Below are 24,920 nucleotides of genomic sequence, written 5' to 3'. Positions count from 1 at the left end.
ACAGGTTAGTCTCTGCAACAGGTGAAGGGAAAGCCCTGCCTCGATGAATAAATTAGTGCATACAGACATACTACAGAGTACAGAGGTAGATAAACTAGTACATATAAACATACTACAGAGGTATTACAAGTATGTTACAGAGGGATGAGCGACCTACATATCTGCAGGAAATCTGGCGTCTTATTGATGCCTCTCAAGGTCCCCTGTTTGGTCGCTCCAGCGCGCAAGCCCCGCCTTTTATGTTAATTTCAGCGTGATGTCTGCGCTGACTGGACGCAGCCTGCGCGCCGCTCAGAGCCGCTGTCGGACGCGCTCGCTGCCTCCTGCTGCTGCTTCACGTCGACGCGGCTCCGGGACTGAATCGCGCGTTTTGTGACCCGCGTCCCTGTTTATCATGCCGCCGCTGAGGACGCGCGGCTGACCGTGAATATTTGGTGGATCCAAAGCGGGTAGACTGGGAGGACGTGAACGCACCTTGCGTGCAGCCATGGGAGGTCAGATCACCAGAAATACCTTCTACGGTAAGGGGCTTATGGGGGCGTCACGTGACGGTGTGATTATTGATTGATTATCATTAATAAATATTATAATAGCATTAGAATATGTCGAGGTGTACGCGGGTTTGTGCAGCCTGGAGTCTGTGCAGGATGATGCGTGTGGGCGTTCTGGTGGCTTAAAATAAAAAGAAGAGAAAGTTTTACCGCCTGTAAGTCACGACTAGCTTTTTCTTCTTCTTTGTTTGTTTGTTTGTTTTTTATTATGATGCACCTCTGCGTGATTATGACGGAAAGATTACAGATATATTTTTAAGACCAGCCAAGGTGATGGTTTTCACTTTCTCTTTCAGATCACTTTATTGCTTTATGGTCAATGGGTGAATGTGACACGTGCACAGGCCTCTTGTATGTCAGCATGTTGACAAACGGTGTGGCAACTTCATGGGCCTCTTGTTTCTGCAATTAATGGATCATTAAGATCATATTTCTCTTACAACAGGTGCATTTGGGTGTTTCCAGATGCTTTCTTTCCAAGCAGTTGATAATAGGTGCAACTCAGCGTTTGGTTTCCTTCATTGTTCACTAATTGATTTGATAAGTTACGTTAGCAACATATCTAACTGTCTAGACTTGTCTGTGAGTCACTTTCCGATTGTGAAATACTCGAGTTGTACAACTAGAAAGTCTCGCAGGAGAGTGCGTACGTCTGCCAAAGCTGAAACCCCCCCCTGCATGTCTGTTTGAAAGCCTGGCCAAATGACCCACCCCTCTGTAATGTTTTTGGTTCAATAATTATTGCATAATTTGGAAAGATGTGTACTAGCGTCTTATTTTATAATCTTGATGAAGTGCAACATCCCTGGATCTGCCCCCCCCCCCCCCCCCCCCCATTCACATTTACACGGGAAGTTATTACCTCCTGGCGAGGTGGCGGTTACATAATCGCTGGCGTTTGTCTGTCTGTCTGTCCGTCTGTTAGCAAGATAACTCAAAATGTTCTGGACAGATCTGCAGGAAATTTTCAGGAAATGTTGGGAATGTCACCAGGAACAGATTACTACATTTTGGTGATCATCCAGAACAGATCCTGGATTATGGATCAGTTTGAAATGCTTTGTTAACATTGCAGTCAATGGAGCTTCAACATTTATTTCTCAATATCTTGGTTGATTATTGACCGATGTTTATGGAATTTGACAGTCGTGTAGGGTGGGGACCGAATTTCATCCGGATCAAATCCAGAATGGAGTCAGTAAAGACATTCAATTTTAACATTGAAAACCTGATTTACTGACTCAAAAATCTGTTACAAATACATATAAAGATACCAAGAACATTTTTGGTGATGATCCAGATCACCATGTGGACGGTGTGAATCCAATTGAATCGGCGGAGGTCTGCGCTCCCTGAGTGCTTTTCTTGTTGTTTTAGTTTTGTTGTTTTTCTGTTGCCAACTACTCCTGACCTTTACAGCACATTCCTATACTTGATCCGCACCAAAATGTCATGTCTTTTTTCCTGACTCATGCTTCATTCTTCAATCAAGTTTTGTGGGAAACTTTACTATAGTTTTGATTTTAGAATCTTAATTATAGGGAAGCCAATAAATAAACATGACAACATAACCTTCTTGACAATCTTTACTGTAATGGATTTTAATTGTAAAAACTTTAACATAAATTGTATTTGATTGATGATGAATATGAACACAAATATTTGTCAAGGAGGAATGTTATTAATGTTTTTGTTTCCATCGAGGCAGATTTCTTCCCCTCGTCTGAGCTGATTTCGATTGTTTTGTTCAGTTTTGAAGCAAATGGCCTCTTTTTTGGTTGCGATGATGTTAATGGCAACAATTTTCTAAACATGTGTTTCAAAGTGCTTTAAATAAAACGGCGAAAACAAGAAACAAATCCAAAATTTCAACTTGGGCTTTGGGAAATTGTGCTTGAAAATCATTATCGGCTGCAAATACTAGCAGTAGTGATCGGGTAAGAGTGTAAATAGTAAATATGTTTTAAAGTATTCACTAATCACCTCTCGTTTAAACCGCATAGACTACAGTACTCCATATTTGCTAAAGTAGAACATATGCATGTCCTTTAACTTTTTTGGATGCTGTCTGTGAATGTTTGCCTTTGGGGGGGGGGGGGCTTTGGCCTCATAACACAGCACATTATGTCTCTGTTAAGGCCTCTTAGTGAAACCGTGCTCAAGGTGACACTGGCCAGGTCCGCTCTTTGTCTCTGCACCGTTTGTTCGTTCCAATTAATGATGCTGAAGGAAGTCGTGTTCTGTGTGGCGGTGCATTAAGTAACATGACCCTTCCTTAATGTACTCTGCTGACAGTTGTCTTGGTTACTGTGTCATCATCATCATGATCGCTTTTGGCTCTTATCAACTGCCATTAAGCAAAACCCATTCTGGTGTTTCCATTTATCTGTTTATTGATGTTATTCATAGTTAATATAAAAATGTTCTACTCTACGTTTTGTTAACGTTCTCCAGAATACTTGCATTTTGTGAAATGACGCTGATGTAATAGTGACGTGTGATGAATAAATGCAGCTACTGCATCTGCGGAAACCTGCTCTGCTCTCAGGCCATTCAGGAAATGCTTTATTCAGTCTGGTCATTGATGGAATATAATACAGTCCTGTTTTGTTTCTCTGTAGACAGCACGTCTGACATGACATCATGGGCGCAGTATGGTGAGAGGATTTGCTATGACTTCATTTAATACCATTGTTGTACACAGAGCACAATCCAACATTGTTCTGCTGGGACAAGGGCAATGCGAAGAGCTTAAGCAATACTCTGTTCCAAGCCCAGAACACTTGGCAGGGCCTCTGTGATTGAGACTCCTAGTTTAAATTCAACAAATTATATGTTTCTACATCCAAGGGGGGAAACACTGCTGGCATTCGTTGCTCTGACTCTGCCCTGAAATCAGTAAAATAGTGGCGTAACCACAGACCTGGAGTCAGAAGTCACATGACTAGTCGCTACCCGTCCTGCCGAACATACCTTTTATTTTTTTTCAAGGTCCATTATAAACCTTGTGACCCTCCATGCAACACACTTCCCACATTGCACACATTTTGAAGGCAAAAACCTATGTACTTGTGCAGAGCTTTTATTTCTCTCTTAGGCAAATACAAGCATCTTCTTCACGGACTCCAAAACTGCGGTGTGAAAATCCAAGGACACGATGTGTTGATTAGGCCCAAATTATTCTCTGCCTTCCAGTCACTCTGGTGCTTGGCTGCTGGCTGCATGTTGTGCTGAAAGTTGTAATAATGTGATGAGATGAGAGACATGTTTCAGATTAATAATGATACTGCCTGCCGTTTAATGAGAACTCGGTGCTTGTGGGAAAACGTCCCGTCAACCACCCGGCACCACAATGACCTTGGCTTTGGACTTTGGAGAGAAATATAAAAACATAAATGGGGAGGGTTTGTCCTCAGGAAAATGAGTGACTTCGGTATCAGGCACTGATTACTTTGACTTCATCCAAATTCCCCAAAGGAGAGATATGATGAGAAAATAGGTATTTTTTCTTCCATCGTGAAATACTATAAGTCGAAGTAGCCTTGATTCACACGTGTTCTGATGGGGAAATTCTAAATTGTTGCTTATTGTGAGTCAGATGTTCTGTTTTGGGTTTGCTCTATTTTTGCCACTTCCTCTGACTGGCGAAGCAAAAGGTTATTTAGTGGCAGCAATTGTGTACACACTATTGTGTTCATTTTCTTTTTCTTTTTTCATTCCGATTAAAAGGGTAATTACCTTTTTACGTCACGCTGAGGGACAACTTGCCGATTGATATGTGCTCATTTAAAAAGTCACAAGTGGAAACACAACATGACAAACATTCCTCGTGATTATGAATCTATCTTCGCCCTGTATTATGCAAACTGAACTGAATTTAGCTATATGAACTATATGATGTTCAAGCACATGCTATGTTAATGTTTATTTTATTTTTTTACTTCTCTACTCATTATTGTGCGGACTTGTCTGATAAAACCTGTTAAAAAAATTATTATTATTATTTTTTATCTATCGTATTTATTTTTCATCTAAGGACATTTTTGCATGTACTTTTACTTGCATGATGTTCTTTTATGTCTTAAGTAGATTTGCGGTTGTACTGTGCTACCTTGGGAAACGAGAAGGAGGATACCAATAATAGCTTATGCTAATGCTTTTTATGTAACCCGATGGTACGGGCCCTGATAAGATAGAGGAGAGGACATTAGATGTGACAGAAGCCACCTCCTGAGGCCTAATGTGCTACATATCATCTGATTTTAGGGACCTTATCGGTTCCTAAAGAAGAACTCATTCACTAGTATTTGTTTCCCTCCTGACCTGTGGACCAAACCATTTTCCCCCCACATAGATTCTCTGAATGGACCGTTTCCGGCCACGTCTCACCGATGCCACCATAAGCCCAAACGCTGCCTGCCCATCCAGCCCTGTGGAAGTTTGTCCTCCTTTCCTCTACTCTTCCACCCCAGGACCAAGGGCTCACAGATCGTCATGGACATGTCGCAGAGGACCGTCAAGAGACAGTCCAGCTTCTGCAATGCCATAACCTTTAGCAACAGGCCTATCGCCGTGTATGAGCAAGTACGGATGAAGGTAAAGGGAAAAGAATTGTAACCCAGTTTCTATTATAATTGTGAGATTGTGATCTATAATAGTTGGAGGTTCAAAGTAAAATCTTGTCTGAGCTCTACTGGGTTAAACGTTGACCTGCGTTGGGGTTACTATAGGGTCCCGCCACAGCTCGTTCGCTCTTCTACACTCCCCTGTTGTGATTTCCCTTCTTTCCGCTTTCTGCTCATGTGTGGGCCAAAGCAGCAGCTGCTTAGAACAAGTTTCCACTTCACCTATCAGGCCATCTATGTCTCGAAAGTGAGAGAGCAGGGCAAGCATTGCCATGTGAGGAATACTGATATCTGGCACCGTAAATGTAGAGTAAATAGAGGTTCACAAGAACACAAAAGTATCTGATGATAAACACGCCAAGGTGACCAGTTCTAATCTAATTTAGGAATTTTCAGCAAATCTTCTTCTGGTGCTGTGGGTGAAGAAGAATTTGAGCCAATATCCACTATAATGGATTGCAGTAATTGTATTTGTCCCTTCGTGTTTAATCTAGCACTGACATTAATTGGCCACATGTTTTCTGCTCACCTTATAGTGTATCGTGCTATGTAGCAAATATTATCATGCTAAATGAAGATTGTAAGATGCTTATTATTATTATTGTATCTACTGAATATATTCACTGGGAGACATGGTGGAGTAGTGGGTAGCGCGGTCTCCTCACAGCAAAAAGGTCTCGGGTTCGATTCCTATCTGTGCAGAGTTTGGATGTTCTCCCCGTGTCCGCGTGGGTTTTCTCAGGGTTCTCCGGTTTCCTCCCACCTCCAAAACATGAAAATTAGGTGACCTGGTTACACTAAATTGCACTAAATTGTGTGTGTGCGTAAATTGTTTTCCATCTCTGTGCGGCTCCACGATGTGCTGGCGCCATAACCGGGATGTGACCCGCCTCTTGCCCATAGTCAACTGGGGTAGGCTCCAGCAGGCCCGTGACACGCAAGGCGGATGAAGCGGCTGTAGATGATACGATTGTCTCGTCCACCAGACTTTTACAAGGGTTCTTAACCCGATTATTTTTTACAAGCACATTACCCTGCTTGCATGACTGGAAAGGAAAATGTCACGATTCAAGTTGATTATCTTTATAATGTAAACAAAATAAATAAAACATCTTCTGTCTTCAGATCACTAAAAAGCAGTGCTGCTGGAGCGGTGCGCTGCGTCTGGGTTTCACAACCAAAGATCCATCGAGGATAAACCCAGATACCTTACCAAAGTATGCCTGCCCAGACCTGGTCTCCCAGAGCGGCTTCTGGGCCAAGGCCCTGCCGGAAGAGCTCTCCAACGAGGGGAACATCATCTCCTTCTGGGCGGACAAAAAGGGTCGAGTGTTTTACCGAATCAACAACTCCGGCCCAATTCTGTTCTTCAGTGGGGTGCATGTCGCCGAATCTCTGTGGGCTCTCATAGATATCTATGGTCTCACCAGGGGGGTCCAGCTGCTAGGTGAGTCACGCATTCAGAACCAGGCCCTTTCTAAGACGTAATGGCTGCTTGACTTCTGACTAATCGATTCTCTTCTATTCTAACAGATGCTGTCAGTAAGTTGGTTTGCCATTTTGGTCTCGACAGAAATATTTAATCATATATCGTTTAGAGTGGCAGGCAGGTACAGACCTGCATTGTCCCCAGGGGATGAATTAAGCTACTAAATATTAAGCTGCTAAACGTCAGCCTGCTGGAGTCCTGATATTAGCATTTAATAAAGCACTAAGGGGCCAGACTCCAGTTTCATAAAGCTCCTGACATGACTACAGGCTCTTGTGCAGACGTAAGAATCTCCAAGAATTGTTCTCTCTTGAACATGTGGACGGTGCATTATAACACACTGCAGAATTCTACACAGGATTCTTGTGCTATATGAAGCTATAAATGCACCACCTCACATCTCTGAGGCACCTGCGCAATATAAATAAAATAGCTGAAGGCATTTCCTCGTACAATCTACACAAAGAGTAGATTGGATGAGGAAATGGTTGGGATCATGGGTATGTCCTTCTTTTTGAACATGAAACATGTTCAAAAAAGGTGAAAGAGTTGATGCCTTCGCACTACCAGATCATCTGGGCCAAACATCAGACCAACCTTAGATCCAGTCCAGTTTTTTTTTTTTCCTACGATTGAAGTGCTGTGATGTGAGCAAGGATTTAGTGGTGTTGCTATAATCCTTTAGTACTGGAAACCATTCTGAATCTGATGTTATTTTCAGTGTGAATGATTAAAAGGCAATGTTCAAAACAGCTGCTCTACTTTTCCTACACTAACCAAATAGCTCAGTGGAAAAAGATGGTTGGAGATTACAAAGACCGTGTAGTCACCACGGTTGTTAGTTATCAAAGGCACGTCCCCAAAAGGGGAATTTCAAAATGTTGATGTCTCTTTTACAAGTTCTCGTGTTGTTTTAAGGATCATTACATGAAAGAAATTAACATCAAATAAGGCCACTCCAATCATTAACAGCCATTTGCTGCAGTGAATCAAGGACGTTTGGCAATGAAAGTGGCTGGATACAATTTAAAAAAATAATATTACAAAACTATGAAAAATAAATAAATATGACTTCTTCTGGATGCGTCAGTACTATTTATAACCATTTCCAAGAATTGACCGTCTCTCTGGAACGAATAGAGCCTGTCAGCGCCATTAATAAAAATAGAAGAGGCTCCCATCTTGTGCAGATAGTGCCATTTAACCTCATTTCTTGCGGTGTGGTTGACAGTGAGAAGCATGCTATCTCATGACGGGCTGTGTGGTATCCAGCGCCAGAGTGCGACTATCTGGGGTTCTGGCCTCTCGCCGCTGACCGGCACACACCTCTTGTCAAAGAACAAGAGTAGTGTGTTGGTCATCTCAAGTGGACAGACAAGAAGGAGGGATGATGTCAGGTAAAGACAATCAGTCCAGTGGAATGTCTCACTCTGTGGCTCTCAAGTCTGATTTCGACTTCATGTCACATGCAATCGACCTGCAATCACTGCTAACACAATATGTTTGAATGACTGCTTTGTTTTATAAATGTCCTCCTGCAAAATATTTTTTTTCCACTTTGCAATTGCAATTTTGCCTGGGAATGAGGCCAGTAGCGCTAAATCCCACCCTTTCTTCTATGGTTTACCCACATCGATCACCTTTATCCCCACATTGATGACTTAAACTAAAAAGCCCCAACCTTCAGTCAGCTGAATAGTCACTTGGCTATTAGATCTATACGATAGCCTGAGAGCATCGCCGCTCAGTCTTGGAATATTTTTAAGGCCCAGTATTGTCTCTGCTGTTAGCTACAGATCAGACACTTGTGAAAGCCAGAGTCCTGAGGCTGTGAACTGCCACATGTGCGCAGTTTCCTTAACAGAAGGTAGCATTTTGAATCTTAATGATGATTACACAATGGTCTGAAATGAGTGTTGCGCCAGCTGATGGATTGAGCCAACTTTCACCTGTTGTGGGCTTGTTATCACATAATCTGTCCAGGTGGGACTTACAGATCTGCTGCTGTTATTTCATTTTTTAGTTTTCGGTTTTTCCCCCACAGGAGGCAAATGGAGCGAGACCTGAGTCTGAGCTCTGTGGAGTGTAGAGAATGGCTCTGTTAGGTGACCTTGATTTGCCCTTAGAGATAAATGTTCAACACAATGAAAATATATCGAGAATAACTTTGGCAATGTGTTTTAAAAGATTTATGTTCATTTAAATAGAATTTATAGATGTAGAAAATCTGCAGTGCTACGCACTAAAAAAACCACGTAGCCGTTTTTGAAACAGCTGTTTCAACTTTGTGGCACTGAATGTTTTTTTTTTAAATATAGAAAGGTGCATGTTATAAAAGTTCCATACTTAAGCTCATATAACATTGTTTGATCAATAGAAAAAAGTTCCATTTGTGCAAAAGAATCACCTTTTATTCTCCATACATTATCCTTTCTAGCCAGTGCATATGACTACAATGCATTACCCACAATGCAATTACCAATAGCTAATATAGCAAATTGTTGTTTTAATGTTCAAAGATTCGGCCCCAACCGATTCTGGATTTTGTGTCATTTAAGGCACTCGTCAGATTTCCCCTCAAGAGCCTCAAAAGTCCTTCGGCAACTGCAACAATATGCAGGAATGCTCTGGAAAACTTCCAAACAGCAAAGCTGCATTATTATTCACAGTCTGAGTTTTGATTGTAAAAGATTATGGAAAGGTAAATCTCTAGTGTTGCTTGGAGAGGTGTCAGTTCACCTCCTGAGCACTGCACAGGTGCACTTTAGCAAGGCACCAAACCTGTAGCTGTAACGTCTACGTATATATATATATATGATGTTTCACCTGTAAATAGTCTGAATCAAGCGCAGGCTGTGCAGGATTCATACTCTGGTTATCTTGCGCTCCTCCAACCTTCCATGCGCCACTAAGCAATTCATCAAAGCTGCTATTTAAACGCTGTTTTTCACCTGGGCTGTCTCTCAACACATTCTGGCATCGAACGACTTTCTTTGAGTGTTTATTAAGCATCTTTGCAAGAGCGGCTCCTCTCTATGCTGGTACCAAGGGAGTGCAGCTCAGCAGCTAGCCACCCATGCAAGAAGTCAAAGGTGATCCTGAGATCTGTGAGACATACAGCTTGAAAGCTGAGATGGTGTTGCATAAGAGAGGAGCTAAATTAATCTGCTGAAATCAAACTGAGCCTCAGGGGTTGTCCAGACCAACAATGCTGCCTGTGCAATTTAAGGAATATGTCCCACTCGCACAGCTATCAATAAAGACTAAAGTGCCATTTTGTGTGGAACAGCTTGTGCCGTTAAGCTTCTTCAGTGCTCCACTGAGACGTATCAGCCTTTACAGGGACTTATAAAGGGTTTCCTCAAGTGTGTAACATGTCTCAAGCAACATAAGCGCAATTTGTCTGTTGCATTTTCATAAATGTCTCTCTTTATTCTAGTTTTTTCCGAGCACAAAGAATCCTAAACGCCACCCTTCATCAAGCGCCATAATTTTCACAAAGCAAAAATGTAAAAAAAAAACCATATTGTGTCATTTTATAACTTTTAACTTTTCGGATGTTACTTTTATTTGCTTAGTCGTTAACTTTTCAGCATTTGAGGTTTGTAAAGATGGATATAGAAGCTTCGGAAATCAGGCCACAAGCATCTTGGAAGTGTGTTCACTTTCATTTCCCTCGCGAAACACATGCGGGAATGCTACCCCCTTTCTGTCGTCAAAACAGTAGATCAGCTCCCTGTAGGCATGTATGGATGTGGTCGAGACAGAGGATGTTTGTTTGTGGGACGAGTCCCAAGAGACCACACGGCATCCTCTGTTTTCTAAAGGTATGATGGATTCCCTCCAAGTTAGATAAGCCAAAGGCATCTTGCGATGGCGGCAAGATGCTCACGGAGGGATTTGTTTACTGGAGTTAGATGAGTCACTTAATCACTGTCACTAGATCCGTGACAAAGACGTCAGCTAGCATTATCTGCAGCATGTCTCTCTTCTGGACAGTGGATAATCCAAAATGGCTGACCAACTGGCACAAGACTGAATACCTCCAAATCGATTAAGAAAAGGGTGTAAACATCAGTCATCTGTATGCGGCTTTTCAATCTGATTAAGGTGTTGTGGAGAAAATCGACTGGATTCTTTTCGTTCCTACTAACATGCAGAGACATCATATTTCCGCCAAAGAGGGACAGAACAAAGTTTAAAGGAATAAGAATCTGAGGTGCCAGGATTAATCATTTTATACCATCATTTTGAGAATTCCCTGACTTTTGATCTGGCGTTACCACCAAGTTAAAGTTTTAATTATCCTGTCAAGTAGCCCACATTAGTAGCTTTACACCTATCTGTTTTGTTAATGGATAAGACGATAGTGTGTTGCTGAAACATGTTGGGTTATCTAAACCTGATTATGCGGTTTCTTTCCTTTCTTTGTGTCTATTTTTGTCCGCGTTTACTCCGTGCAGCTCGCGCTCACTTGCTTCAGATCTCTTATTGTTTCCCTTGTCGACACTGATTATGAGCATATGTACAGCGGTTTTGATTTGTGGAAGAAGTGGTTTTAAACATGGAGGTCACGAAGGTGCAGCCTGTCGTGACTGACCAGTGTGGGAACACTGCAGGTAGAAATGACGCAAGCGTAACAGGATGAAGAACAAAACGAATGCTGTAAAACTTTCAGCATGAGCAAAACTCAAAGTATAGTTGTACGCTTTAATCAAGTTATTACAGTGTCTAGGATGGTGGAGTTTTTATCTGTTTCTTTAGGGCCATAGAAACGCTTGCTAATTAAGATTGATGACGGCGTTTGACTGATGAAGACGTGTAATTATGATTGATGAATACATGTGCATTACTGAAGGGTTTGATTACCCGGGAGTGATGCAAAATGGATTTTGGACTACTAAGTTTGATTTCTGGTCTAATCCTTGCAGCCAAATCTTCCAAAAACAATGCAGCGGTAATTCAAACAGTATGAAAAGTCATCAGTCAAAAGTGAGTTTCCAGTCAGGCAAACAGCAGGCAGTAAAGGAGAAAGGCGAAGAGAGATGCTAAGCATGATCTCCCTTATCATAAACATTTGCTAATGACCTTTAGCTGCATTCTTTTTTTTTTGGCAGAACAGACTAAAGTTATGAATCATACTACAATCACTCTTTTTTCCCTTTCTTGCACTCTTTAAACTGAACTGAACACACCAATAAATCATAGGAAAGGTTGCTTGTTTTTCAGAAGACTGGACCTTTACACCTGATGTATTCACAGTAAGCCTCGCAAGCCTTGTTTCTCCCAAGTTCTCCTCTTTTGGGAAATCACCGAACCCTGAATTTCCTGCTCGGGTCAAAAGGATCCATTGGGACAATGTTAATTCCTTTTTTGGTATCCTGGTATTACCTTTTGTGAACATCTAAGGCATGAGATGGATGTGATTCGGCTGTTTCTTGGCAAGTCCTTTACCAAGATAATTATTAACATGTTGGGTTTATGCGCTAAATCATTTAGGGGGGGGGGGGGGGGGGGGGGGGGGCAGGAGATCAACAGTGTAATCAGTGGATTTCTTGAAGATTGGTAAAACATTCATGCATAATTTCTGAGGAACTCTTCCTCCACACTGCAATATGCTAGAAACAATTTCTCCTATTCCCATATTCCGGTTAGTGTGATGTTTTTGAATTTGGATTGTGGCTGTGGCTTCATTTTGATTGGCATCTGCAGGTGCACATGGGCCACTATACCCACATAAATAGATGATAGAGCATTAGCTACCAAACAATGCAGCATGTACTATTTATGTATGGTATTAAACTGAAAGGCAGGCATAACTGCTCTATGATGTGTGTTTTACAAATAATAATAATAATTTCTAGACTAGCTCGCAATTATATAATGAGAAGCACATTGTGGACGAGAGACCGCCAAGTTTTATGGATTTAAAAAAATAACAGAAGAAAATTTCATCACATAAGTTGAAACATTCACAATTACTGATGATAGCAGTTCACCGCTCCTAAAATAATAAGCCTTCTTAAATGCCTGCAGTGCATTGCCTGTGGTCATCATAACAAAAATGTTGGAAGAAGGAACCCATGGTAATGCTGCCTCTGAGGCTGGTGTGAGTCAAGAGCAAGAGGAAGGCCAAGAAGCAATTTCAAGAGATTCCCACACACAATGACATATTGTTGGATGAGTTGTTTTTGTCTTTGTATGTTATGTAGCATATATAATGAAATAAATCAGCTTCCAAAATACAAAGCATGCATCTCATGGTGATTTGGCTCTGTTGGTATTAGATTGGAGTTCACAAGTATTCCCCTATAGCTATGGAAACATTACATAGAATTAATGTCATGGTAACATGTTGCATTATTATGGCCGAAGTAAAGGCATCACCGACTCAACATGGACAAGATGCACGGATATAGGCATCCAATTCTTTGTTTGTTTGTTTACAATACTTTTGCTATTTTTCCTTTTGAGTTGGGTTTTCCATACAAACATAATTTTAAGGTTTGTCATCTTCTCCATAGCATGCATCCAACACAATAGTCCATTCTGCAGACTCACCAAAGGAGTGGAGGACACATCAAACACTAATGCAGTTGTTGTGCAATTTTATGGGGGATGTCGGCCTTTTGTTCAGTTGGCTGACGGTTGAATTAAATTAAATGGGAGGAGCGCTATAAACTGAAATGCTGGAGGACTGTCCTTGAGCGAACATCTGCCGGTATGTACACATCGGGATTAGGGTTTGTGTATTTGTAAGAGTTCTGTTTCACGTGTTCTCAGCGCTCGGAATTTATTTGATTTGTTGATCCAAAATGAAAATGCTGCTGGATAGGCTATTGTGCCTCAGCTGGGGTTTAATCGGCCCAGATGGAATTGAACAGTTTGCGGGAAAATCAGAATAGAAATTGTAATGGATTCTGTCAGGTTTGGATGCAGGGCCATATCCATGGGGAAACCATCGGAGAGGAGTCTAATCACTTTCAGATGACCAGTCTCGTCCCAGTTAAGATGTGAATATGTGCTACATATTCTTTTTGTGTCACTGTGCAAGCATTTCCATCTGTGTAATCCTCATGGAGATTCTTTTCATTTCATTTAGACCAAAAACAATGAGAGGCAATCCTCAGCATGAGAAATATGTTTTAAATTGAGTTAAAACGCTGTAGACGCCTCATCAAAACTGGACACTTTTAAGATACTCTAAGCAACTGTTCAAAGAGAAGTATGAATGTACAAGTGCTTGATATTTTATCCCTGAAGTGTCATATAGATGTCAGGATGTGGAAACACAGCCTGTGTGTCTTCCATCCGTGAAGTGCTAGTCGTCATTTTCAGTCGCCATGATCCCTCAAAGACGCCACATATGTGGCTCTAGTTGCACAGGGAATTTCAGATACGCAAACTGTTAAGCTTCTCCCATGTATTGATAAACATGGAAAACCTAGCCTGCTTCACGCTCATACACTTGTGTCATTATTTACCAAGACACTACCACTCCTTAAAAGCTCATTAATGAAACACTTCTCCCTTTGAAAGGCAAAAACCCCTTCCCTCTTATTTTTTGGGACTCACCCAGAACCATCTTCTGTATCATGACAAATGACTTCACTCACTCATTCTAGACAGAGCCCTGAATAGGCCTCCTATGCATGCATACTTAGGGTAAATCCCTAAGCACACTCTCTCTCTCACACACACCCATACGCACACGCACACGATTGCTTCAGCTGACCTTGTATAGAGGTTGCAGCTTCACTAAAACCCCCAAAAGCCTCCTAATCCTGTTCCACCAGGCCAAGAAATAAACTGACCCCTCCCTTGTCCACGCTGCACCATGCCATTTACAGACAGAGAGCTGTTCAAGGCTAAAAAAGGAGTAGGATACACACACAATTCAAGACGAGTGATTTTGATTAAAATGAATATTATATCGGGTGGGCCCAGATGCTTTGTTTTGGCAGGGTTATATCCTTAACTGGTTTTAACTGTAATGTGTGTTGTCATTCTGTGAAACAGGATACCATTTTCAGTTACATCCTTGTTGGCCGGTTCACTTCATAGAAACTGGTTTTTCCAAACGGCACATTAATAGTTTCTCATGGTTGCGGCTTGTCTGAGTAAATACAAAGCAGATCGAGGTATTGGCAGGTCTCCATTTCAGTTTTGTTTTTGCTGTGGAAGCAAAGGTTTTCAAGCGATTCCTCCGCACAGTTCACCGAGAATTCCAGTTTACTTTCTGGGTGCTGCAAGGTAAAGCCAATGCACACCCTCGTGCCCCGTTTTTATACCAGACTGGCACTGCTGAGTTGTGTTCTGTTCAATCACTCATCATTGAACGGAACACGACTGCACAGTGTCAGTTGGTATGAGTTCCTCTATGAGGAGTTTGTATTCTGAAAGTACCTGTTCATATAACAACGATATTTTACAACAGTTTTAGAATCACAAGGTGCGTACTCAATTATGTATGTGTTTTTTTTTCCTGTGGGGAGAAAGTGATTCCTACTTTGTATTGTTTTCCAAAAGATTCAATGCTAGACTTTCATATTTTCAAAGTAGAATATATTAAAAATAATTTTCAGTACAGGCTGTTGTGAAACCATTGGACCATGTAAACATTAGTTGATGGAATTTCTTCAGATAGTTAAGCAGAAGTGAATTTTTAACTAATTCTTGGCCATTAGACAACAGACAAGATTGCTGTCTGTGTTTCAGTGACATTGTATTGAGTGAACAATAACCCATTATCAACTGTAATAACAAGAAGTATTTATAGCCCAGGTTTAAAAATATTTCATTGTTGTTCACTGTTGCATGTCAATGTTAAGGTATGTTTTGTTTCCATCCCCATCAGAAATGTGGAATGAAATGGCTGCATAGCTCAGCCATTTCATTTTTTCATTTTTCCTTTTTAACTCTTCCCTCCTTGGCTATCATTTTCATACATTTCACAACTATCTTGAGCGCTACTCCTTGTGCTACATAGTCAGTCTGACAACCATAGAGGAAGTCTAGTGTCCATTATTCCACATTCAACATTTGCTTTACCAACCAAAATGTTTGTGTGAAATTCGAAACACATCATTAGCCATTTCTTTTAGCTATTTCAGCAATTATTCCTTGCATAAACTACTCAAGCGACGCGTTCATTACCTTTGGCATTGTATTTTAACCAAACGTTATTTTATTTCAACATAATCCTTTATCATAACAATCATGTACGCATTACTTTTGTGCTATTGTTCCAAACAATTGCATTCCTCTGTTGATTTTCTGTTGCTACAGTATAGCTAGCTATCTTAGTACCTTTTTTAAAATCAATGAGTCGTTTTCATTTTGTTTATTTAGCCAAGCTCACAGTCTGTTCACACACTTCCAGGCGACCACAAAAGTCACAGATGTTGTGTCGAGGAGACGGTGTAGGCATGTTGAACAGAACTAGTCCAGCACTGCACCTGCCTTGCGTGTTTCAGTTCTTTGTCCTGTGTGCGTGCGATCATCCTGTGAATGTTGATGCACACATTTCAATGCAGGTAATCATAGGGCAGAGAAGGCAAACAATCTAATGTGTGCTTTCAGCTCTCGAGTTTCGCTGTTTGACTGACTGGCTGCTTTTCATATTTGTCCTTTGTTTTAAATGAAACAAATTCTACCCGACACTCCTTTGAGACCAAACCCAGGAACATGTCATACATATTTATTTGGCCCACGCCTTGTTTTTGTGTTTCATCTTCTTTTATCTTTTGTGTATCCTGTTTTTCAGGGGGGAAAAAGCGGAAACTTTGTGGTCATTTTTTTTTTTTTTTTGCTCTTCTCCTCACAGCTTGTTCTGACTGTTGTGCCACACTCAAAAGCAGAAACTGTGAACCTCAGGAAGCCTTAATAACAAGAATAGATATTATCTCTTTGTCGGCCAACTTTGCCTTGAAGATAAGCCTACTAATAATAAGAGCCTCGTGCATGGTTGTGGACACTCTTGACTGAGGAAGTAATTAAGTTTGAGCTGTTTATCAGTTGCTGGCCGGAGATGTGCCGTCTTTGTGTGATAAAGAGGAGCTGGTGAGGTATGCCCTTTTCTCTCAAGTGTCCATCCTCTCCTCCTCTGTCGCACTCTCCAACACCGTCCACTTCTCACAGGGGGAAGCCCAAATTCAGATCAATGCTAAGAGCCGCACAACTCAGCCATCATGTCACTCGTCCCTTTGCCGGTACCTCCCTCTACTCAAATGTCTAATCGGGCTAATTTTAGTTGGAGGGCCATGTTAGATTTGGCAGTATGTCCCCAAGCGTGCCATCATGTAGATCTGTTTGACTGAGTGCACTGAGACACTCCTTTTGTTTTTTTTTCATGTATTTATTTTGATTTTGCAACAATGTTCCCATGTGGCTTCTATTTTACAGCGAACAGAATTAGATTAGGAGGGGGGTACGAAGTGCGGAGGGACATCTGGTGCAGTTTTTGGAATGCCTGTCCCTTTCAAAGATGGCTGCTTTTAGCATCCAGACACATTACTGACAATTTTAATAGCGTACATCAGGAGTGAATATGTTGCATTACATCACTGCTGCCGATACAGTTTGTTCTGTAAACACCATGCTGGCTTATTACTTCTATTTGAAATGCAATGTGCAATATAAGATTTCTTTACAGAAGGTAAGCTACTTAATTAAGGAGGAGCCTTTTTATAAAAAAGAATAAATACACTCTTGATTTAATAGATGATATCGGTATTTCCACGCCAAAGGCTCTTGATCTGCAAGAAGACTCTAAACTAAAAATAGGATCAGTTAGAAAAATGACTCATCACAGGACCATACCGACGCAAAACAGGAGGCTCAAACGCAGCTGAACTTTACTGTCCTTCAGTGGCTTCTTGTGCATCTTTTATCTCTTCGCTGTTACGTAAAGCTGCTCTGTCTCTTTTACCGTGATGTAGCAACTAGCCTGCAGGGACAGCGTTTTGTTTGTTGATATATTTGAACCATAAGCCCCAGCACAAAGGGTGCATTAGATGTACGACATCAAGCAAAGAAGGCACAAACTCTCATATATTTGTTTACAGTGACAGTTATGAAAAATGAACAGCACACAGAGAGGGAATGTAAAACAAGGAAGTGTTGTACCACTGTAGTATTTGTTCCCTTGTAATATACTAAAAACAAGGTGGAAAGACTAAAGGCAGAAAAGCACACGTGCTGATTCAGATTGAAATGCTCACTTTATGGCACAACATGCTGATTATATAATACTGCTTTCTCCGCAGACAGCGAGATGCTCCCCACGGACTGCCTGCGTCCTCGTTCTTTTGCTGCCGCCCACCGGACTTCAATTCAGAGAAACGGTGATGACCCGCGCCTTTCCATCAGCCTGTGTGATCTTAGTCTGCAGCAGCAAGAGACGCTTCTGGAGGAAGATGAGGAGGACGAGGAGCGGCTACAACCTTTAAGCTCCACTTCCTGCCATGTGCCCCAAAATGTCCAGAACTCGCAGCAATGTTCACTGCTGCCCAGCCACCTGGACAACGATCTGCACTTCCACTCAGTGCACGGCGTCCATGTTACCGTGCTAGATAAACACACCGTGGGGCGGCTGGCGAGCCACGGCGAGGAGAAGACCCTGGTGTTCACCAGCCGGCCAGTACGCTGCTCGGAAACTGTGTTTGTGAAGGTGAAGGCGGGCGTCACGCGGCCTGGCTCGCTTTCTTATGGCGTAACATCATGCGATCCAGCCGTCCTGAAGCCCAGTGACCTCCCATCCAACCCAGAGTCCTTGGTAGACCGCAAGGAATTCTGGGCTGTGTGTCGTGTGGCAGTGCCGCTCCACGGTGGAGACATCTTGGGCTTCGTGTTGAATGCAGAAGGGGAGGTCATGGTGAGCTACAATGGCGTCAGTGCAGGGATGCAGCTATGCGTTGACAACTCCAGACCCCTGTGGATGTTCTACAGTCTGCATGGAACCATCACACAACTCAGGATTTTAGGTTTGTTTACTTCGTCTTTGCCTAAAACACTGTTGTTGTTATTGAGGATCATTTTGGGACTGCAGAGCAAACTGCTTCTCACAACGAGGGTCTCTGCCTCTGGCATTATTATAAACTCGTAGAAAAAAAATAGTCCTTCAGGCGTATTTGTTTACTTTCACTCATTTTCATAATCCACAACCGCCGGCCAAAGAGCCATCCTCGCCATGCTTTTAGGCATCGATGGTTTCAAGAAATTTGTTTTGTTACGTTTCAGTGTATTCCTGTTTGTTGAAGTTGAGGTGAGACCAGCGTTCATCCAAGCAAATGAAAATGTGCCACAGTTTAACATTTCCTTAATAGTATTTGTTCCCTTGTTTATTTAAGTCACGCCTCAAAAAGATGAAGGAAAACAGGATATCAGTTAACTTTCATAATTTAATGATGCTTGAACAAGCTGTTGAGACTGAATTTCCACTCTGCTGCCGTGTAATAGTTTATTCCTTGGCTGTCTGACTCTTTATCGGCTTGTTTTGATTCCTGCCATGAAGTTAGCCGTGAGTGGCTTTAATATTCTGACTGTGAATGAGAGACCGCTCGCATACTTTAGGATAAAAACGTCCATCCATCCATTTTCTGACCTGCTTTATCTGTAACTCGGTATTGCTGGGGCCTATCCCAGCAGTCTACAGGCGAGAGGCAAGGTACACCCTGGACAAGTCGCCAGCTCGTTGCAGGGCCACACATAGACAGATAAACATTCATACGCACACTCACACATTCGGACAATGTAGTGTAACCAATTCAACTACGTTGCACGTATTTGGTGGTGGGAGGAAGCCGGAGAATCCGGCGAGAACCCATGAAGATTTCAAGCTGGATTTGAACATGCAACCTTCTTGCTGTGAGGCAACTGCGCCACCGTGCCGCCCACTTTGAAAACAAAATAAAAAATTCTGGTTGAAGATCATAGGATCATTAAAAACGATATTGTCCATGAATAAGCCATTGTGGATATCGTGTAGTATATATAGAGTGTTCTGTAGCAATTTAAATATATAATCTATATAATGAAAAATTCTGTTCGGGTAAAAAAGAAAACACAGCATCAACAAAGAGGCAAATAATCCTCACCACATTTTGTGCATATCCAAAGTTTTAAATATTTAGCACGACTTTGTCAATTTTAAGAGCTCCAGCACTTTTAATTCTTATAAGTTGGAGCTCAAGAACTGCTGCACTTTTTAATTCAGGTGGGTGTGAGGCGTGCTGATTTCAGTGCATTTAAAACATTAGTAGTGTCCACAAAAATCCAAATTCTTTGAAAGCAGTCGTCCTCCAGCATTGTTATCTTTTGGCCTTGTTTAAATTGATTATGAGCAACAATATTGTCAAAATGCACTGTTACGGTGGAATTTCTTGATTCTTATAATTCTCTCTCTTTTCATCATTCATATCTGGATTACAGTTTTTCCTCTCTTCTCTTTCATCAGTCAGACTATTTCTGCCTTGCGTGGGCTCCCAGTAGCCGGCATTATGCATCAGGAGGGGGCAGTCATAGCTCCTCACGAAGCTCTCTGTATGCATTATTAAATTGTAATTGCATGGAGGTTTGAGCTACTGGGTTTCACACCCACAGCTAGTCCCCAATCATCTCTGTAGTTCCTCTTTGCCGCATGCATCCCCCCCCCCCAATCCTGATCCTTTGGGGTATCAGAGCTCTCTGAGTCATTACCCACTCCAACTGTGGGGAGCACATTTGTGACGTCTCCGCGCACCCACTCACTGCAGCTGCACGCTACATGTTGCCATGGAAACTTCTAGCCACTGAGGCAAGTGACAGTTTGTCATGGCTGGGTGTCATCAAGTTTGTGAAGTGGAACAGATGAGTGTCTGCTGCTCTCACATGGTCATTTTGTCCGTGTTATCTTAGAACCAAGACGTTCTAATTTCCTGTGAGCCACTGTAATACACAGTGTGTGTGTGTGTGTGTGTTTCAAAGCTGCCATAATCAATATTTCTGCGACAACTCATGACATGTATAAGGTCATTCATCTTATCTTTAATAATCATAGACTTTGTTCATATTAACACATGAACAAAACATATTTCACAGGGAGTTGGTGGAGACTGAAACGGACCTAAAATAAGGTTGATAGTGGCGTTACATTCACTAAATGGACCCAAACGCATGTTAAAATGTTGCTCTGTATCTGATTGGTTTGGCCTTATCACCGTAGAAGGTAAGTGTTTAAAACGTGATTATTTTCAGACCCACTCAGCAGCAGAAATGGAGCATGTCAGGTATCTGTGATAAGCATTGGGAAGCCAACATGCAAATACTCAACCTCAAATAAGCCTCCTGCACAGCCTGCGTCGAGAAAGACACTCGCATGGTCGGCATTGGCGGCATAGCCAGCATTAACCTCTTAATACCAGCGGAGATGAAAGGCCTGCTTGATGAAAGGGTTCAGGAATAGACATGCGGGTTAGCCATTCTTCCATAATACAGCTGACCCGACCAGCTGACAACAGCCGGGCTTCCACATAAGTTGTGGTCAGTAGCAGATGGACTGAAGTATAAAAGGACAGTGGCATGCTCATCTTTGTAGCTGCTCTAAAATGTAATAATAGAATCAAGTATTAATAGTTACCTTTTACAATCCAAGGTTCTATCCAAAGTGAGTGAGTGTGTGTTTGTGTGTAGGAGTGTGTGTACACTTTGCTACATCTGCATTTTCTTTTCTTTTTTTGCATGACTGCTATCATTTGTTTACATAGCCCAACAGTTTGAGGAACTTGCATCATAGCTCAGAAGAATGGATCAGAGCAAAAAGCCAGCTATGCAGTGGTGTATTTTTTATTTTGTTAACAGACCGCATAAATGTTGTTTCCTTCTTTTAAGCAACATGATTTCATTTTTTTTTTCCCTGCAATTTTTCAGTATCTGCACTTCTTTATTTGCTATTTCTCAGCTGCACACAGTCATTATGGGGAAATGTGGATAAGCAAACTGTTTAGCATTAGATGATGAAGCCAGCCAGACAATATAGACAATACCTCTACCATGGTCAGTTGAAGGGCAATGTCGAAACAATAATGGTGCGTGCCTGGAAGACCAGATCAGACTGTGTCAGCTGGTTGGGGGTCAGTAGGCTCATATTTGTGAGGGGAGAGGAGATGCCCGATGTCTGGTTACAGGGTGTGGGTGGTTAGGATCACACAAGGCAAACAGATGCAGACAGACTGTGGGAGCATTTTTCACTCTCCCAAGAGGGATCATGCGCATGGGGCTCAAAGAGGAAGGAGAGGGGGGGGGGGGGGGGCTGCTTGGCCTCTCTGACAGGACGACACCAACTCGCAGGCTCTTGACTCATTTGCACACACCCACGCATAGACAGCGTTGAGCCTGCTCAGCGATGGAACAGATTAAATGTGTGAGCGAGAGAGAGAAGGTGACAGCAGCTTGGGGCATTAAGGGAGAGATGCAACAAGATACCCATTCTCATCATCAGCTCTGCATAACGTAACAGAGGTGCACTGCAGAGTATGAATAATAAAAAAAATTTGATTCCACAGTGACAAGAGCATTGCACTGTTCTCGCCTGAGAACAGAAGTCTCTTATTTTCATGGATTGTATTTGTTGTCTCTCCTATACCTTCAGGCTCATCGCCAATCCCAGACGTTCGAGGCCTGCTGGTCCCCAGTTCCCCATCCTGTACACCCAACCCCCACACAATGCTTTGCAGCGGCAACTCTGAGCCCAATCTCAACACACCGTCGAACATGAACCTCAATTCAAGCCTCAACTCCAACTACCACACGGCCCTTTCTTCCTCCACAGGTTTGTCCCGGTGTTGAGCTGCACTCCTTTCTCTTTTCTGTCTTACGATTCCTCCTTCTCTCCGTGCCAAGTAGTTTGTCAATGGATTAAAACATCGACACAGCACATCAAGGAAACAGACATTAGCACACAAACTCGGACTGCAAAGCAGTGTGAGTCTCATTAGCTGCATTCCCAATAGCGCGTGAAGTACATATTTATCTGGCTGATATGAAGGGTTGATCCTCACCATCACTGGCATCCCAAGTTGCAGACAGTTTGCTATGATAGAAAAAAGTCCACCACCGAGGACTGCAACACAATTATTCCTCTATAAAGTTGTCCCGAAGCTTAATTAGCTGAGGAAAATGGTGGTTAGTTCCCTGACGGCTGAAGAAAAATCTACTTTGGATATATTTTGCAGGCATTGGGTGTGACATATGAGCGTATCAGTGGAACTGCAATTGTCTGGCTGAACTGCTTTGAAAAATGACATATTAATAAATCAACATATCTGTCTTTAACCACAGCCACAACCCCAAGCTCTCCATTCTCCAGCCACCCAGAGTCCCCGACCTTTCCTTCCTGCTCAGCCTCGTGGAGTGACGAGTGCACCATTTGCTACGAGAATGTTGTGGACACTGTCCTCTACGCCTGCGGCCACATGTGTCTCTGCTACACCTGTGGCCTCAAACTCAAAAAGATGGCCAATGCGTGCTGCCCCATCTGCAGGAGGACAATCAAAGATATCATTAAGACTTACCGGAGCACGTAGGCTCGCGTCAGACAAGGTGATGCATTCTCACGTTTCAGCTGAAGACAATGTCAAAGCCATGGAATACCTTGCAAAGACGGATGCAGTGCAAGTAAACAGCCCGACTTGTTTGTGTGTTCGATCTGGCTCAGGTACTCTACTGCAGGACTCCACCATTAAGCCATTTTATCTGTCTTACACCGAATGCACATCCTTGGAGGGCATCGGAAAATGCAGTGTGGACAACAGAAAGAAAATATGTCCCACTGCAGATAAGACATCTGGCAAATATCTCACCAGAACTACACTATGATTGTTGTGTGACTCTGTTTCGTGCATCTGTTGAAGAGAAACAGCAATCTGAGGCGGAACCTCTGCCACACTTGCTGCAGACTGATCTTCATTCTCCTGGTGATAGGATTACTGCTAACTAGTTTTAAAGGAGATTAAATTGTCCAGTGCTGCAGGATAAACATAAATGTGCTCCTCTACCATGTGTCGTGTAGCACTGGGGCAAAGTGTGATTCCTTGGATTGATAAATAATTCTCTGTTAAATCAAAGAAAACTAAAAATCTTAAACGCTTTCAGAGGCCAGTGAGAAATTAATAAAAAAAACTTCGCACCAATTCGAAATAATTTTTAATAATAAAGAAAAAAGTTCCTCCTGCAATAAAACACAGTGAAATGCCTGACATTAAAAGGTAAGGAAATCCTTCAAAAAAAGCTCCGTTCAGTAATAAATGAAATGTTCTATCCGGTTTCTCACTACCTGCTCTGCTTCAGTGAACTTCAGGCAGGGTGAGAATGTGTGAAGGGTGAGAAACTGTGAACGTCATCGGAATAGAAGGTCAGCTCACAATGAACGAGGAAGTAAATCAGCAGGGAATGAAGGAGGAGGTACTGATAAAGAGAGGATGTTGTACGTTTGCTAAGAAGACACAGGGAAGGGTTGAAGCGCATGTGTGTACACACTGAGACACAACAGATACTTCCCATGATTGTACGCAATCCTCTAAAATGTGGGAGCTGGGTGAGAGAACGAGCCATTTCTCGCTGCAGGAAACCCACGGACCGCCAAGTTGCAGACAGCTTTGCTTAATTCAGGTTACTACCTCTCTCTCGTTCACATGTACATTCAAAAATTATCTCAATTTGGCTTTCAGTTATGTTATTTCAGTACGCTGTGATGAAGTGCGCAGTCAGTGACATGGATGTAGCTCGTTTTTGTGAGACATTGTGGCATTTCTATTTTGAAATCAGTTCTGCTCTCAGTTAGTAAAATAAAAGCACGATGGACTTGTTCATTTATTATGCATTTCTTTGATTCCAGCTATTTTCGGGTCTTATTTTGGCCTTGATGAAAAATAACTCAGTAATTTGTAAAATAGGAAGTCCTGATGTATTTTTTTTTTTTCAAGGTTGCTGTTCAAATCATCTGGGCAGATTCGTTGATGTTGTCTATGCTTTTGTGTGTGTGTGTGTGTGTGCCTTCATAAATAATAATCTGGAGAAACTTCGGTCCGTTCAGCTCCTCACTTTGATAACCAAGAGGACCAACAAGAGTCAAATCCATGTTAAGTCACTCCTATGTTGTTGTAACGTCTGACGTAAACAGGTGTAACGACACAAACTACCATCACGAAGCCAAAATTTTAGCACGTTTAATATCGGCGTGCAGATTTATTCCCCACTAATGTTGAAATCACTCAGTCA

General features: G+C 42.1%; 1 protein-coding gene across 1 annotated transcript; it reads left to right on the top strand.

Moving 5' to 3' along the window:
- Positions 1 to 487: 487 nt before the first annotated feature.
- On the top strand, positions 488 to 23,227 carry neurl1aa (neuralized E3 ubiquitin protein ligase 1Aa). The gene is given in 6 exon segments (XM_068741370.1): positions 488 to 521; positions 4,906 to 5,147; positions 6,302 to 6,623; positions 17,933 to 18,649; positions 22,294 to 22,408; positions 22,906 to 23,227. Coding segments are annotated over 6 exon segments (1,752 nt in total).
- The last annotated feature ends 1,693 nt before the right edge of the window (positions 23,228 to 24,920 follow it).

Source organism: Brachionichthys hirsutus, chromosome 7, assembly GCF_040956055.1.
Source record: "Brachionichthys hirsutus isolate HB-005 chromosome 7, CSIRO-AGI_Bhir_v1, whole genome shotgun sequence".
NCBI classification, from domain to species: domain Eukaryota; kingdom Metazoa; phylum Chordata; class Actinopteri; order Lophiiformes; family Brachionichthyidae; genus Brachionichthys; species Brachionichthys hirsutus.
The sequence above is the reverse complement of the archived record's forward strand: the minus strand, read 5'-3'. Positions and strand labels throughout refer to the sequence as shown.